The sequence below is a fragment of the Rhinatrema bivittatum genome, chromosome 8 (genome assembly GCF_901001135.1).
Source record: "Rhinatrema bivittatum chromosome 8, aRhiBiv1.1, whole genome shotgun sequence".
In the NCBI taxonomy this organism is placed as follows: domain Eukaryota; kingdom Metazoa; phylum Chordata; class Amphibia; order Gymnophiona; family Rhinatrematidae; genus Rhinatrema; species Rhinatrema bivittatum.
In genome coordinates this window covers 43,233,724-43,251,817 of record NC_042622.1, presented here as the reverse complement: position 1 = coordinate 43,251,817, position 18,094 = coordinate 43,233,724, and the positions used below count along the sequence as shown (strand labels likewise).

The 18,094-nt window shown below is 42.4% G+C and overlaps 1 protein-coding gene and 1 long non-coding RNA gene across 2 annotated transcripts in view; one reads left to right on the top strand and one right to left on the bottom strand.

Annotated features, from left to right (window-relative positions):
• Positions 1-264: 264 nt before the first annotated feature.
• The window catches only part of LOC115096659 (protein-glutamine gamma-glutamyltransferase E-like), a 40,127-nt gene continuing 22,297 nt past the window's right edge, over positions 265-18,094 (bottom strand). The window contains exons 10-13 of the mRNA XM_029611610.1: positions 10,838-11,182; positions 8,524-8,681; positions 3,547-3,680; positions 265-708 (exon numbers count right to left, since the gene is read on the bottom strand). Of these exons, the coding sequence (XP_029467470.1) occupies positions 555-708; positions 3,547-3,680; positions 8,524-8,681; positions 10,838-11,182 (791 nt within the window). The 3' untranslated portion in view covers positions 265-554. The remainder of the gene's footprint in view (positions 709-3,546; positions 3,681-8,523; positions 8,682-10,837; positions 11,183-18,094) is intronic.
• Positions 4,355-8,629, top strand: LOC115096661. The gene is made up of 3 exons (XR_003858123.1): positions 4,355-4,520; positions 4,644-5,132; positions 8,499-8,629. It is a non-coding gene; the product is annotated as an uncharacterized LOC115096661 (long non-coding RNA).

Sequence of the window (18,094 nt, the reverse complement as noted above, 5' to 3'; positions counted from 1 at the left end):
CGAAAAGGATTCGCCTTCCATTATTGTTCTCTGTTTATTGGCCTTTACTTTCATGTCATTCCACTACAAGTCATTTCTCCTAGAACAGGATGGATTATGACAAGTACTCCTGAGACAGCACCGTTCTGGGGCAATTCTCATTCCTCCACCAGTGCATATAACTCATGTTGGCCAGCTCACACTGGAAGCTTCATGGGATGCACCGGCGTGAAATCCATTGCAATTAAAAAAAAAAACGAAAAGAAATGAGACCAACACAGTGAATCAGGGAAAAGTGCATTATCTCTTTGTTTTATTATATATTTATTCGCTATCAAAGAGAGAAAGCCAGAAACAGAAATCAGGAGGCATCGATTCTATGCAAAGCACTTTCTTCATCTTTGAGAACAATTAGCTAAAGAATTCCCCACTTTACAGTGCTATTAATTTCTTTGCTCATATATATATATATATATATTTTTTTTTTTGCTCAGGCGTTTAAAAGAATAAACTACTCTGTGAAGGACAGCACAGGAAGCTTCATTCCTTGCAAGGCTACACTCTGCAATCTGAATTTACTGAGCCTTTACCACGGCGATGCTCTGGAAGTTTTTCACCTCCGAAAATTTCTCACAGACCAAGCCAACCAGCAGCTGCTGCGTGCCACAGGTGTAGGGAGTGATTTCAAATGGAATTTTAGCCTTCTCCTTTGGCTTTAAATTTCCCACACTGAAATGCAAAAAAAAAATAATAATAAGGATTAGTATTTTATTACTGCGCATTCCAAAATCTGCAAGTTAAAATACATATTCAGGGCCTTATTCACTAAGAGGGTAACTTTAAAAAGAGCGTGCGCGCGTCCATGTATGCTGAAATCTGATATCCTGCGCACAAGTACATGTGCATATTATAAAATAGGCCTAAGTGCACGTACACGTGCTCCTAATTTTAAGTATTTACATGAACAGCTGGGAATTGTCAACATTTACACGCAGAAGTGAGGGAATTTTATAACAAGCGCGAGGGAAGGAAATGACAGTTTAACCAGTGAAAGCGCATCCCTACTAACATCACGCCACAGTGCAGAGAAGCAAGAGCCATCGCCTGTCTGAGACCCAGTTGATCCCCTAGTGCCAAGAGGATGGAAATGAGGCACTGGGGTCACCTAATGCAGATCGGCCATTACACCAGTGCAATGATTCCATCAAATCTTCAGGAAAGCACTGGGGCAATCTGCACCAGGTGGCAGTCCCTTGAAAGGATAGATGAGGGACATAGAGGAAGGCGAAGTGGCTATCGCGTTCCAAATGGGACGTTGTCTGTGCATCTACCCATCCTGGATGGGCCATATTGGCCTTTATCTGCTCTCGTGTACTCTGTTACTGCGTTACTCGGATAGTAACTGTTTCCATTACTTTATAAATAGAAATTAAGGAAGGTAGTAACTAGCAGCAGTGGGCAGAGCTTTTGATTCCTTGTTCTTCCCCCTTCCCTATACCTACAGACATTCCCTGTAGGGGTTTAAGCCTCTTCCTAGAGATCCCTTTAATCACAGAAATAGGCCCGAACGTATGCAGCAAGGATTTCTGAGGGGGAACCCTTTGCTATTGTCTCTGGGAAAGGGCAGACAAAAAAAAAATGAGGCTGCAAATGTATATTTCAGTCACATTGAATACTGTGACTAAAGCCCCCAGTCTGGGACCATGGGGGGAAAGCTGCATAATGAGCCTCTTGCCAGCTTAATTTTCAACCTGCCTCACAATCAATAAACTTGAAGTGCCTCCACCACTAATCCATTCACCTCAAGGAAGCCACACAGGGCCTGCAGTGCTGATCCAGCCCCTCCTTTCCTCTCCCAGGCAGTAGGCAGGGAACAGGAGGGGGTGAGGCTGATGTTGGAAAAGGGAGGAGTCAGCCACTCCACACCCTAATCCAGGCTCTCCTCCTCTGTGGTCCACCCTCTACTTCTGTCTTTGAAGGGATCAGAAAGGGAGGAGGTGAGGCTGGAGTGGAATGAGCAAGCAGTCAGTATTATCTCTCAAAGATTTGTTTCTTTGATTCAAGCCAAAGGTGATTCTGCTATCAGTCCTAGATGGAGTGGGCTCACTTTGGAAGAATGTCATCTTCATATGTGGCCAACCCTGCACCAGCTGACAAAGGCCTGAATGTATTTTGGAAGTCTGCAGCTGCTATGTCCCACAGCAGGCAAAGGGGACATGAAGAGAAACATGAATTTTGTTCATGGTAAATTTTGAATTTGTATATTGTTTAAATTCTGTTTAAAAACAATATGAAAGTTTTCAATAAAAATATACTTTTTGCATAATGAGAGATGTGAAACTTTATGCAGGATTATACAAATTTGGCTCATAATTGCCACAGAATCTTGAAAAATCTGCTGCAGGAAATTGAGGGCTATGACTACGGCATTCTCTACAATGGGAAAGCTACAACTTTGATCTCTATTGCAATTTTAAAAAATGTCTGTCAGCACAGGTATCATTAGAACATAAGAACATGCCATACTGGGTCAGATCAAGGGTCCATCAAGCCCAGCATCCTGTTTCCAACAGTGGCCAATCCAGGCCATAAGAACCTGGCAAGTACCCAAAAACTAAGTCTATTCCATGTTACCATTGCTAATGGCAGTAGCTATTCTCTAAGTGAACTTAATAGCAGGTAATGAACTTTTCCTCCAAGAACTTATCCAATCCTTTTTTAAACACAGCTATACTAACTGCACTAACCACATTCTCTGGCAACAAATTCCAGAGTTTAATTGTGCCTTGAGTAAAAAAGAACTTTCTCCGATTAGTTTTAAATGTGCCACATGCTAACTTCATGGAGTGCCCCCTAGTATTTCTATTATCTGAAAGAGTAAATAACCGATTTACATCTACCCGTTCTAGACCTCTCATGATTTTAAACACCTCTATCATATCCCCCCTCAACCGACTCTTCTCCAAGCTGAAAAGTCCTAACCTCTTTAGACTTTCCTCATAGGTTAGCTGTTCCATTCCCTTTATCATTTTGGTTGCCCTTCTCTGTACCTTCTCTGTACCTTCATTCAGCAGTAACAGACAAAACCGATTACATACAAGAGCCAGCCTGGTGGATGCAGGAGAACTGGATGCACTTCCTAAGCGCAGCTGCTGCTCCTTGGTCCAGCCAGAACCAGGAATCCTGAAGAGGCAGTATTCACAGAGGCCCTTGGTGGGGAATGGGTCTCAGCCATCACACAATAGTGACACCCGGTGGCCGGACTCAAAATGTGCACGTACCAGGCTCTGAGAGAAGCCATGATGTTCAGTCCCTGGTCAAATACTGCTGCTGCGATGGTTGAACTAGACAGCGTATTTGGGAATGGGGTTTAAAATGGGGGGGGGGGGGGGGGACCCTCTGTGGGTGTGGCTAAGGTTTTGTGGTGTCACAGCCCCCTAGAGGCCGGTTCCCAATGAGATGAAATCCAAAGAAGCAGGGGGAAACTGCCTATCTTAAAAATATATTAGATATAAAAAAAAAAATCCTGAGATCAGAGGGGTGAGAGCAAATGTCCCTTCTACTCACTTTATCTTCAGTGGTTCTTTCACTAATCCACTTCCTTCCACCACCAGTGTGCAATCCTTCACCTCCTCAGTGAGAGGATTGTCGAAGGCGACCTCCATTTTAACAGTCTTCTTCACTGTTACCTGATCAGGAGCCTGCAGGGAGAAACAGACGCTGATTTGTGGAACTCCGCTTTCACCTCACAACTGCATCAGCTGTTCACATTTCTCCGTGTTTCTTATGTATTTATATTTGGCTTTTCAGCACTTCAAAGTGGATCCCATTCAGGTATTTTGTAAGTAAATTACAAATAATCTTCATACCGTGTATCCCAAAGCCCCAGTAATAGCAGGCTCATGGGGGAGAAATATCAAAGTCTATGTATAGTCTGTCCTGCTGGGACAGAAGGAGGTGCTGACCTAAGGGATACATGCTGCATGTCAACATGGGAACAGCCAGTAACACAGTATCAGGCTTGGCAAAAATGTGATATGGACTGGTTATGCAGTTTTGTAGTTTACGCTATTAGTTGTCCTTGACTTCTTGTTCACATTTAGCCACACATAGAGGTCTATTAGAACGCCTTTAATATGAAATAATTGGACTGCTTGGTGGGCAGAGACGTGGGGACTAACTGACTGATATTTTCATCTGTAACTAGCTCTATTGGGTTGTGGTCTACGTAATATGTTCCTGGGTGTTCCTGGAACATTCCCATTTTCTTTCCTTGATGGATTACTGCACCTGTTTTGTTCATGTTCTTTCTTGGCTTTATTCTTTGTTTATTTCTTTGAAACTTAATAAAAATATTTGAATTAAAAAAAAAAAGAAAAAGGCACACACCTGAATACCTAAAGGAGGAAGAGGGAGCACACGGGCTGGCCACACCCAGGCATTGGAGAGATTAAGCTGCCAGCCAGCCCCACAGGAGTGGAAGGGGAGGACACGGATTACGCAGAGCTAGAGACCCAGGCTGACATGGAACTGGACTAAGGGTATAGTACTTTGGCTTCAGTTCCATATATCTTTATGTGCAGCTGCCTCAGAGTTTGCTGGCTACCTAGAGACAGGGGAAGATAATCTGTTAACTGTTTTGTATTTTTTTTTCCTTTTAAAAGAGGACAGGTGGGGAGTAGAAGAGACTTGTGCTGCAGCCCAAGAGGCCTCCTAAGGTGCTTGGGCACAGAGACTTTGTTTACCTAGGCCTCCTGTGAACTTAAGCTCAAGTTTTTGTTTCTTCTTTACGTGTTGGTAAATTGGAGCGGGAATAGGCTGAAGACTGGGAGCAGAGCTGCTGGCCTGCAGACAAAGGGAACACTAGCAGTGAGGCCTGGACATTTGCACCCAAGCTTTTCTTTTGTTGTTGTTCTTTTGCCCCTGTGAACTGATCCTCGGGAGGACTGCTAGGAGGGGAGCTTTCCCTGGATGGACTACTCTCTATTCAGGCTGGTTCCCCACACCTGGACTCAAGGAACACCGCATCTGATACTCTGGTCTGAGAATACTGCAGAGTGGAACTGCTCACAGAAGTCTGGGATGCATAAAGCGAAGGCTCGGCTCGGCTCTACCCCGGGACAGTATTCACTGCTTATCATTTATTCGATGTAGTGAGTAGATCTTGTGTATCACAAATAATCTTCATAGACAGATATGATGTGTTGGTGGGTTGGTTTTGGCTGCAAGCATTGATTGTGAATTAAAATGTATGGTAATAGGAAAAAAAAATCTTTTATTCATCCCTAAAATCAATATATAACACGCAGTGAATGATAACTTCTCTTTCAGAGCCTATTTTGATTTGATCTTGAATGCAGCTCAATAGACCTTTCTGTTATTTGCTACAGAGAGGCAGCAGGATTCAGAGATAGGGCAGATTGTGGTTTCCAGAGTTTTTTTTTACTGGATACTGAAGCTGAATTTCAATTAGAGGAATTCTCTAGGAATATGCTGTCATTTAAAAATGGAGGGGAAATAGCATGATGTGTTATTTTGTTTAATGCCATTTCCCATCCAAAATAACAAAAAAATAAAATGTTATGTTTTGTTTCTGTCATTCTACCTGGTGATGAACAGGTAATAAATATTTTTAATAAATAAAACCTTGCATTAAATCATTTTAGTATGTTTTAAATGTGTTTAGCACACATTAAAACAATTCAGCACATGCTAAAATGACAGAAACAAAAGGAAATGTAAAGAAACCAAAGATTTTCCATGCATACCCCTAGAATTCTCACACTAAAAATTAAGGCAGGCCTGTTGCACAGCTGGGTGGGACTATTCCCTTCAAGGGACAACAGTTTTTGGACCAGATTTGTTTCTGTGACAAGTAGGTTAAAAAAAAAATAAAACCTTGCAAGTGTATTCTTGCAGTATTAAAAAAAAAGTGCACCTTATGCTGCAGAGCTTAATATTCTGAGACTTCTAGAAGGGAAAATAATTCCACAACAAATTGTGCATCCAAAATCTTGTGTTAAGAGGACTTTGTATCTTTTGCCTAGTTCTCACATTTTGCTTGGGCTTTTTGTTTTTTTGTTTTTGTTTTTTTTGCCTTGTGTCTTACCTTTGGCCACAACTTAACCTTAGCCCTTAGATCTAAACAGATACTGGGTCATTCTACCCTCAAGAGGGCACCCGTCAACCAAACTGTAAAGTTAGCAAGTCTGCCCAATTATAGGAAAGGGGGGCTATGCTGACGACATTGCTTTGCAGCTAAAATGATGCAATATGGCTGCTACCCACCCCATTTGTGGCAGGGAGGTTGCTTCAAGGTAGGCAGGTTTGGAATCTACCACATTATAAAAGGAGCACTTTCACCTAGTTATACAGCATATTGAAATTTAATTATTAAGTTTCCCCTTTAATTTTGATATGTTATCACAGAGGAGAAATGTATCATACAGGCTCAGTTAAATTTAGGAACTTAAACCATTTCCTTTGATTAACTTGGTGACTTCTCAGTCCTACAGAGATAAAGTTCAGCTTTACGAGCCTATAAAGACTTTGGGGCCGATGCAATATAGTGCGCTCAGCCGAGCGCACATTGTAGAGGCGCTAACTAATCCCTTTATGCAATAAGGGGATTAGAGCCTCTACAACGCGCATCCAGTGCAGAGTGAATCTAATAATGTTCATCACATGCAAATTCATGTGAATGAGGCTATTAGGCATGCACTCCCAATGCAAAAAAAAAAAAATGTGCATCTAGGACGCACATTTAGCGATCAAAAATTAACGCCTGCCTGGCGCGCTCTTAAAACTAGTACAGAAAAGCAGAAAAAAACTGATTTTCTGTACTACCTCCTACTTAATATTGTTGTGATATTAAGTAGGAGGAAAAATAAAATTAACTAAAGTAAAAAAAAATAGTTAAAAAGAAAACAAAACAGCGGCAGTCGGGTGCAGGAATTGGATGCTCAACTGAACCCCCTGGCTGTGCGGCGTTTAATAAAACCGACGCCGATAAACTCAACATCGGTTTTCCTAAACCGGCGCCCAACCAACACCGATCGGGTTCTCGTTAGCAAGGACGCAAGCGCCCCTAGCGCCTCCTTGCTAATGCAACCCCCTAATTTAAATATTGCATGGCGCCTCCAAGGGGGACGCCTGGTGGCGCGTTAAGAAAGCGGGCGCTGACTGTTCAGCGCCCGCTTTCTGCGCATATTTATTGTATTGGCCCCTTTATCTTATTGCTTAAAATAGGGATGTCACCTTCCTTTAATTAAACCCTGAAGGGTGAACAGGATCGTATGGAAACTCCTGGCAATATGTCAGACTCTGCTTCTTAGCATTAGGCATGCTGTTGTTTGACCGGCCCTCCCCTATCCAGATGTTGGTAAAACCAAGTTCCAGTGGTGGCTGAGTATGGACATCACATACACAAAATATATATCGTTTTCATCATTATTGAAATGATATGGAAGGCTGGGAGATTAAATCTGTTTTGTAGTACAGTTTTTCTCCGTGAGCTTACAAGCTGTCCCTGAGACCTGGCAGTACCACTGAAGTTCAGGATTTCCCATGGATGGAGGGAGGTGAGGCGTTGTATCACACCAATATGCTACCAATAACTCAGTCTTAAATGTGGGTATGACTCATTATTTTCCTTTTGTGCGGTTTGGTTCTTTGCATGGTGAGATATTGTAGCCATGTGCAAGGGAAGGACTCGTGGCTACATGCAATCCGGATACCTGTGTGTGTGCTGTGGAGAAGCAAGAAAAGAGGTGGCTTTTGGCTTCCTGTCCTTTTGCCAACAAAGTTCCCCCCTCTCATCTAAAAACTAAGGTGATCACTCCATGCCAGAACATCCAGTTGGGGTAGCAGTGCTAGCCAGATTCGAATGAGCACGGAAGCTAACTCCTGAGTCAGTGGCAGAGTACGACCCCTTCCAGGTCAGAGGGGATTCCGCATTCTTTCTACCGTGCATCATTTATTTATTTGTTTGCACATTTATTCCTTACCTTGCCTAACAATAGCTCAAGAACACACCAATAACTGTGTAAAGTTCTTACCGGTGTTTCAGAAAAGCGGTCGTCACAGCACGCCAAGCGTACAATGATAAGTAATTTGTTCGCATCTAACTCTACTAAAAAAGTTTAAAAATTAAAAAAAAAACTCTCAAGTTTTCCTTAAAGCTAGTATGATTGATGATACCTATGATTACAACGATAAATACAAGTCTCTTTAGCGTAAAACCAACTGGTGGTGAACGCTTGAAATGTGACATGTTTTTTTAAGAGCACTCTCGAAAAAAAATCGAGAGGCCTTACATACTATGAGGTATCACAATCTAAAAAACAGCGATAATTTATGATGTTCTCTTTGTATTGATTGTTTAACAATAGCTCAAGGCAAGGAACGAATCTATAGGGGCAAATCCAACAATAAATACCATTCAACTAAGAAAATAAAAACATGCCGACAATAAAAGTTAACAAACACTGAATTCATTTGTTCCTATCTTTTTCTTTGAGGGCAGCAGTGTGGACCTGCATTTACCTTGATGACAATGGGGGGGCTCTCGACGACAATGCTCCTCTGCACCAGGATTTGCTTTCCCTGATCATCCTCGCACACAGCCACCAATAGAATCATGTTGTCTTCAGTCAACAAGTTATCATACTGGCTGTAAGGTATCGTCAATGAAATCTGTTTCTCTATAAAATTGCATGCAGGAAAATATAGAAAAATACTATCAGGAATCTGGTCCGCAAGGCTGTCAAATAAATAAATAAGCCCCAGCTTTAAGCTACATGTTTACATATTGCAAGGAAATACATACCGCAAATGAGTAAAATCATAAAAAAAATGTCAGACATCAACTTAATATAATTAATATATACTGCTGTTAGCAATATAGGACTGTATATGGTGTTTGATGAAACCTCTCCTGGGGACCCTACAGCCAGTCGGGTTTTCAGGATATTTGCATTGAATATATATGAGATAATTTGCATGTCCCCATTAAATCAGCAACTTTTCATAAGAAAGTCAGCAACAATTTTCCAAGCGGACTTAATCCGCTTTGAAACTTATTCCATTAAATTTAGCCACACACTGTTGGTACGTACGTGGAAAATTTTCAGGAAAATGTATATGCATGCTACTGATAATGTGAATGTAGACCGATGTCAAAACTCCTCCCTGATTCAGCCCTTGGGGACGTCTCATCTCAGTCCCAGGTAAAATTCTGTGTGAACGGGGACACCGGTGCAGATAGGGCGGCCAACTTTATAAAAGCCCTTGTCTGCGAGGAAAACAGTGCCTCACTCATGGAAATAGCTTTGAAAATTGCAGGCTTAGAGGGTAATTTTCAATCAGCCCGCATAAATTAGACCTCCAACATGCACATGACACCAGTTTTTCAAAGTGGACTTACACACCAAGGTCAGCTTTTGAAAATGATCCCAACAAATCTACAGTGCACACGTTACCCCTGCTATTTGGTACCCCCACAATTTTCCTGAAAATTTTAGAATCCAGAAGTTTACGCGTAAGTCCAAGCCCGACCCCCAACTCCAACCCCCCCCCCCCCCACCAGAAACACCCCCACTCATATACGCATAGGTTTACCGGCATATCACGTGGGCAGTTTCATAAAAAGTACACTTCTGCATGTAAAACACTGTTTAATGCACTCGTGCAAAGGCTGAATAGGGCCAGCCGCATGGCTTATGTAATAGCTCTATCTGAGTCTCCTGTCTGAGGGGCAGCAGATATCCAGGACAACAGGGGAAGGAGGGGTGGCACCATGGAAACCGTGCAGTAGAGCTCCAGACAGCTGCCACTACCGTAGTGAGCCCTGTCAGCCAAAGGAGTAGCACTAAGGGTAAGCATCGGAGAAGACTTTACGGCAGCCTTTGGGGCTGGCAAGGGTTTTCCAGGCAGATGAGTGGAGAGGTGGCCTAGTAGTTAGAGCAACAGGCTGCAAGCCAGGGTTCACATTTTGCTGACACTCCTCGTGACTTTGGGCATGTCGCTTCACCCTCCATTGCCTCAGGTTACAAAATTAGGGCCTGAATCACTACGGGAAAAATGCTTAGTAAATGTGGCCCTAAGATTGTAAGCCCACTGGTGATAGGGAAATACCTAGAGTACCTGAATATTATCTGCTTTGAAATGGACATAAAAGGCAGAATATAAATTAAACAAAAAAAAAAAATGGGCATGCTGCCAAGAGTGAAGTAAATAAAATAATATAGGGGGGGAAATTTTGTATTAAAACCTGTTTAAAAAAATGGCTAAATAGAATTATTCACAAATGTATGTAGTCTAGGTACTTTTTGCTGTTGCCTACGTGGTAGGAAACAGGGATGTGCAAATTCACCTCATCATCTGGGTTCCATAGAAAAGAACACATGGCACTTTCTACCGTGAGATCCACATTCCCAAGGATGATAATGTGGGTTACAAATGACATCTTCTTAGTCAAAAAATAATTCCCCTTTGAAAGACTGCATTCCTTCATTCTTAATTGGACGAGAAATGATTACAACACCAATTATAATTCAATGTAAGCTTCTGTCAACACCTGCTGGAATTTTAAAGTTTTATAGAACTTTGCAGCTTTATATGAGTGAGACCCAACCTTATCATCTCCAACTGGAGTGGATATGGCCTAGGTCTCTCTCAGATCCATTCCTTAAAATACTTCTAGACTGTGACTCTTTCTGTTTATATTCTGTCAAATGGGGGGGCATATCTTGGGCCTCCTCCTAGTTCAGAGTTAGGACACAGTGCCTAATGGCACGCCTACTAAATAGTTCTAATATAATCCGTGTTGAGTTATAGCTATACAGTTATAGACCATTACCTTCATTAGCACCAAGAGCCACAGAACTATTGCTCTTCAGGATCTCCTTCACTGCTTGCCCAGTGTACTCAATAGAGAATGCTTTTTGATTCATCCGTATGGTTTTTGCTTCAGAAATTTTATTTTTGAGCATCATCTTGAAATTTATATCCTGGCCAAGCACAGGAGGATTAGCCAGCTTAAATTGGGCGCAGATTTCAGGCTCAGATCTATGCTCTTCACAATCATCACTGAGGTCGTCTAACAGGTCCTCCTCCAACTCCTCCTCAGAGGACTCCTCCAAGGGTTTTCTTCTAAACAACTTGTTGCAAGCCTTGTTGTAAATTTCTCTTTCTTTTGCAGAGCCTGGTGAATAGATAAACAAGGTGACAGATCCCATGAAAGTACAAGTAGATGCAGTAATTAGTGTCAAATATGCCAACCCCCTCTATTCTGCACAGATATAAAGATTAACAAATAGAAACAAAAATATATGTCAGGTGATAGGTTTTTATTGGAATAAATTAATACATTTCTTGACCAGTTCTTGAGAGCTAAAACTCTCTTCTTCATGTCAGAATTAAAATGAGCAAAATATGTTATTACCCGAATATATAAAGCAGTGTGGCTGCCATAAGTGAACCATAAAAAGCACTCCAGTGATGGGGGGGGGAAGGAGAGGAAGGGGGTTAAAGGATGGAAAGTGAACTGATACAGCAACCTTACTTCCATCTGTCTTGATGCAGTATCAAGTAAACATGTTACTTGTAATTCCCTGAGTTTAATGAATTTGAGATTGACACACTGTTGTCATCCTTTACAGCTGCTGCTGCCACACATGCATTGCTCTTCCTGAATTCTGAAACCTTTCGTCTTATGGAAGGTGCGTGAAAGACAGCAACAGAGGCTGTCCATGTATTGTATCTACTGCGCAAGCTCACAAGCAGAGGTAAGACTATCTACTCCAAACCGCCATGCAAATACTAGGGATGTGCATTTGTTTAAAATGATTGGCACATCCCTATTCTACAAAATATACCAACATACCTTGTGGGGCCCATTAACTACTATGTTTAATTATATTCGAGACGGGGGGGCAACTTTTAACACACAGTAAAATGGCAGGATTTACATTTGATCCCCAAACCAGGGAAGGATTCTATGAACTGCCCGTCATTCCGGCCTATTTCTGTAATTAACATTGACTTAAAATTACTGGCCAAAATTTTGGCCCTTCATCTCAGGGGACGGATCGAGGGATTCATTCACCCAGACCAAGCCGGTTTCATACCCAGTAGAACCACCGCGGATAACATTAGGAAGTTAATAGACTTGATTTATAGCTCTAATAGGGACGGCAGTCCAGCAGTTTTTCTGACGATTGATGTCTTAAAGGCCTTTGATAGAGTCTACTGGCCCTTCCTATTTGTAGTTATGGACAAGGTTGGCCTGGAGGTGTATTTTTCCATATGGGTTAGAGAACTTTACAGGGACCTAATAGCTTGCCTAAAAATTAACCATAGTTATACCTCGAATTTTCATATCAAGAGGGGAACTCGACAGGGATGTCTGCTGTCACCACTTCTATTTGCTCTGAGTTTAGATCCACTAGCGGCAGCCATGCGTTAGGACCCGAAAGTGTGGGGAACACCAGTGGGTTCAGCCTAATATAAGATAACACTATATGCTGATGATATTTTGTTTTCATTAACGCGTTCTCTCTCATCCTTTTGCGTTCTCTCTCATCCTTGTGCCGGGTTTGGGATAAATTGGAATCTTATGGACTTCTCTCAGGTTTCCGTGTCAATTTTGACAAATCCGAAATTTTACAAATCCATATAGACCCTGGCATAGCACAGGAGGGGAAAAGATTGTTCCCATTTCGATGGACACAAGGGCCCATTCACTATCTAGATATTAACTTAGGTTTGGACATAGGGAAGCTAACACGGGATAATTACCAACCGTTAATGCAATCCATCATGGGAGATCTAGACCGGTGGGACAGACTATCCCTTTGGTTTGGAAGGATCAATACTCAATACTCTTAAAATGAATGTTCTTCCCCGTCTAGGATATCTCTTTCAGGCGTTGCCAAGCCTTCTTCCCACCAGAAATGTGAAACCATTAGTGAAGAAAATGTTCTTCTTTATTTGGCGCAGGAGACCACCAAGGGTAGCTCGGAAAGTGTTATATCGACATAGGCGGGAGGGCGGGGTGGGTTTACCATCTTTATTACATTATTATGTTGCCTCCCAACTTAAACCTTTGACTGTCACGATCCCGCCACAACTAAACAATGGGTAGAAATAGAGTGGGCCTTGTTTGAGGGAGTCCCCCTCTGGATACTGTTCTGGTCAGAGGGTCTCACAACTCAGGATCCCTTGGCCCTTCCCCTGCCTTTACAGTGCACATACATCATATGTGCATTAATTAAGGGAAAAAGATATTCAACCCTCTCACCTATTAGTTATTTGAGAAACTTTCAAACGGGGAGATCTAACCCGATATTCCGCCGTTGGGAAAAGCTGGGTCTCTCTTGCTTGGGCCAGGTGTGGCAGGGCGGGGTGATTGCATTTGAGCAGTTGCAAAATGTTTATGGCCTCCCTGCGACGGACTTTCTTGCTTGTGCCCAGCTGAAACATTTTCTTAACACTACGGAAGTTAGGGAGGACCTTCGCCAGGGGCAATCCTTATTTGAGGGGTATTGCATTCTGGCGGGCAAAGTGCAGAAAACTATCTCAAAAACCTATCAATTATTGTTGGGCCAGGAGGGCATATTTGGGTCACATATTGCAGCATGGGAGGTGGACCTGGGAGTCACATGGAGCAGGGATCAATGGGAAGAGTGCTTTCAAAATCTAGGGTAGGGATCTATGTTGGCAGCTATGATGGAAAATAGGTACAAATTATTGTACCGCTGGCATTACCCCCCAGCCTGAATAGCACGGTGGTTGCTGAACTGCTCTCTGCTTTGCTGGCGGGGATGCTCACAGGTTGGCTCTTTTCTGCATATGTGGTGGAGCTGCCCATCAATACAAGGCTTCTGGCAGGATTGCCAAGATTTGTTAGGGAATACTATAGGAATTAAGATCTCATTACAAGCAGAGCGGTGGTTATTAGGACTTCTGGGGGAAGACCTCAAAGAGAATCAACAGCTGCTGTTTTTCTATGTGACTACAGCTGTGCGCTGTTGGTGACAGCTCAATGGAAATCCTTAACGGTACCAAGCCGCTCGCAGCTTCAAGCCAAATTACAGCAGATCTATCAGATGGAGAATTTGTCTGCTATCTGACGAGACACTCTTTCTAAGTTTTATAGAGTGTGGTCCCGTTTGACGCGCTACCTGCAAGACTGAGGTAGCTGTAATAGCCGCCACGTTGCCACCTAACTTAGAGCGAGGGGGGGGGTTTGGGATAGGGAGGAGGGGAGGCGGTAGTAGGAGTGGGGCTGGGGATAAGTGGAATGGGAGGGATTGGGCTTCAGGACATGGGGGGGGGGAGGGGGGGACATGGGAATAGGAAAAAGGTGGAATGGTAGGGGAAAGCATCACCATGCGGAGACACATCTCAGATACGTAGGGTATATAGACAGTCAGTTGTAATAGCATATTTATCAGAGGATATCTGAGGTTGGAAAGTTTTTCCATGCTTAATATGTACTTATGAATTAATTCTATCAGTTGGCAATGTAATGTAATGGAAGCTCTGTTTACGGTTTATTCCACCAATAAAATTGTCAATTTAAAAAAAAAAATGATTGGCACATCCGAACAGAAAATAGCCTTGCATGAAAATATCTAAAAAATGTTTGGTGTTTTCATTTTGGTTTTTAAAATATAGCCTCCTTGAAATCCTCCAACCTATCTCCCCATCTCCAACAAAGCCTTAGGGCCAGGGCCCAGACCTACCTAGCTGGGCTGAGCCAAGCTCAACCAACATTTCCCCAGGCCCTTCCTACACCCTCTCACCCCTAAAAACTTTACTGGGCCCAGGGACCTCCTTGGCCCCTTACCCCCTTCTGTGGGGTTCCCCCAAGGTGAAAGGGGCAATGCCCACTCACTCCTGCCCTGACTTGCAGTCCTTTAAAAATGGCACCAGCAAATTTTGGCGGGGGGGAGGAAAGAGGTCAGAATGGCCAGGGCCCCCGGCTTTCTTGGGAGCAAGGAGGAGGCATGGAAGGCATTGAGGAAGCCCTTTGGTTTCTTTATTTTTTATGTTTTATGTTTGTTTGGGGTTTTTTTTGCTATGGAGTTTTCTTTTATGAACATAAGAAATTGCCATGCTGGGTCAGACCAAGGGTCCATCAAGCCCAGCACCCTGTTTCCAACAGTGGCCAATCCAGGCCACAAGAACCTGGCAATTATCCAAACACTAAGAAGATCCAATGCTACTGATGCAATCAATAGCGGTGGCTATTCCCTAAGTAAACTTGATTAATAGCCGTTAATGGACTTCTCTTCCAAGAACTTATCCAAACCTTTTTTGAACCCAGCTACACTAACTGCACTAACCACATCCTCTGGCAACAAATTCCAGAGCTTTATTGTGCATTGAGTGTTTATACCATTTTGGGAAAAGATTTGAACTGAAATTAACATTACATGAACTGAAAAAAAAAATCCTCCACAATGGAAAAAACAAACCAAATCAAAACACTTTTGCCTTCATATTCCTAGCAAATATATTTCAAACCAGCCCCAAAGAAATCCTATCTGCTGGTGAAAGGATACTGCATGCTTTCTTATTTTTGTAGTAAAAATAATTTTACTGTTTTAGCTAGTAACCTTTCTAAAAAAAATTTAATTAATTTGTTTTATAGCTGGGTCTAAGAGATAAAATAATGTACTGCTCCATCACCGACTCACTTGGTTCAGTATAATTGTTTTAGTTCTAAATAGTATGCTAGCCTTGCCCATTGAGGTCCATATGCAAACAATATTCAACTAAGAAAGTTATCCGGATAAACATATCCAGCTAACTTAGGCCTAGATTTATCAAAATGTAGTAAATATGACAAGGGATAGTAATAGCCTATGTATCAGAATGTGTGTTAGAGAGGGGAGAGAGAGACTATCTACAAGGTCCTTGTAGTAGTTAGCTATTTCTGCTACTATAGGAGGCCCACCTAGTAACTCGAGGTGAGGTTCAGGTAGTAGTGTAGGGGTTAGGGGCCACTTTTACATGCAGAGTGAGACGTACGAATAGAACATTGCACTCTTGTGAAGTTTTGATGTCCTTCAGAGTGATGTAAACTCATCAATGTGTGAGGACATCAAATCTTCACAAGAGTGCACTGTTCTGTTCGTACGTCTCACTCTGCATGTAAAAGTGGCCCCTAACCCCTACACTACTACCTAAAGCTCACCTCGAGTTATTAGGTGGGCCTCCTATAGTAGCATAAATAGCTGCTTACTATGGTGTCACACACCCCCCCCCCCCCCCCCCGAGGCTCTCTCTCCCTCTCCCTCATCTCAGGCCTTTTCCCAATCTAAAAATCACAAATTGCATTACGGACATATCACATGACATCACACAGCTTAACGCAATTGAAAAAGGTGTAGTTATTTTTGGCATTAAAACTGTGTGATATTGTGCCCACTTTTACGGAAATCCCGCCCCCAGTTCCTCCCTGTTTAAAAATTTGTATCGCACCATGCATTATGGTGCTTATCACATGCATTAGGGCATTTTTTGCATGCGAAAACACCATAACACATGGGAAAATGCCTTAACGCGATTTGATAAATGACTGTTAGCTGGGATTTTCAGTGGCACAGCTGCCCCACTGAATAACTTTGTGTTAGCCGGATAAGTTTACCCAGCTAACTTTAGAACTGCTCAATAGCAAGTCTAATTTAGCCAGATAAATCTGAATATCATTACTTATTTGGCTAACTTAGCCTCCCTCCTCCCTCCATACATACCTCCCTTCAGCCACACCAGTATGCCCCATCCCTCCAGCTATACTCCAGTATGCCCCATCCCACCATTTAAATGGATAACTATTTAGCTGGATAAATAATTACTGGCTAAGTAGTAACCACTGAACATATCCAAGCATTCAAACATCACCACTGAGCCCAATAAATCCAAACGTATCGGGCTAAGTACTGCTAAATACAGGGCCCATTATGTCCTTCTCGGTTCCGCCTTTACCAGTTTTAAAATATTTTTGCTTGAACATCGCCATGCAGTTAGGGTGTTCAATTTCCTCCAGCATGATTATTTCATAACCACTAAATCCACTTAAAAATATATAATAGAAGAAGAATAACCCCACATTGAATGTCAGTCATCCTTAACAAGACACCCAATCAGAATCCAATTTTATAACAGTGCACGGAGGGAGGAAGTCAATCAGGATTTTCAAAGCAGACTTGCGCACATAAGTCCACTCTGAAAAATTAGCAGGATCGTGTGTACCTTTGTGTGGCGCAGAAGCGCACATTTGTACCTGCGAGGGAACGGGTGTAAAGGTTCGCACAAACATCTACATGTATACGTTTGAAAACTGAACTGACACGCGTAAATGAATTCCCCAACTCTGCCGTGATGCACAGAAAAGTAAATGTGAAATTGCTTCTGCACATATTTTTATGCATAATTTTCAAAAAGCCCATTTATGTGCATGAAATCACCATGTCACCTGAGTACATGCTTTAGAAAATGACTCCCAAGGAGGCTAACTTTCAGACCTAGTCATGGTAGCGCATTTATGCTTGTAAGTGAATGTATGCAGATTTATCCTAGTACTTACAAAATGTGCAGCAGGTTGCTGCACGGTTTATAAAATACAGCATTGTTCTGCTCTGAAATTACATGCATTATGTTCCAAATAATGTCAGTGCATTGAAAGTAGGTTCTTTATTTTAGAAACATACACCCGTGTATTTTACACTTGAGAAAACTACAACATGCACACGTAAAACGCCTGATTTGTATGCAGAGGCAGGTATATTTTAAAATACGCGCAAGTGCTTGAAATCACCAGTTTTCCGATACCTCTGCCAGTTCATTGAGTCCATCTCCAGTTCTCTTAGACCCTTTAATACTTCAATATGAACTCCACTCCAATTCACCTAGACCTCTCTCCCAAAAATAGCAGATAACAGACAAATCCTACTTCACTTGCCCAAATCAATGAGCAGGTGTGACAGTGCACAAATAAGGTGGCGCATGTTTCTTGACCTTGTCCTGGAAATGCCCCTTAGAGCGTCCTTTTTTTTGCGTTAGTAGATGTGGGTGCAAAACCGTAAGTGCGCATGTACTTTCGATG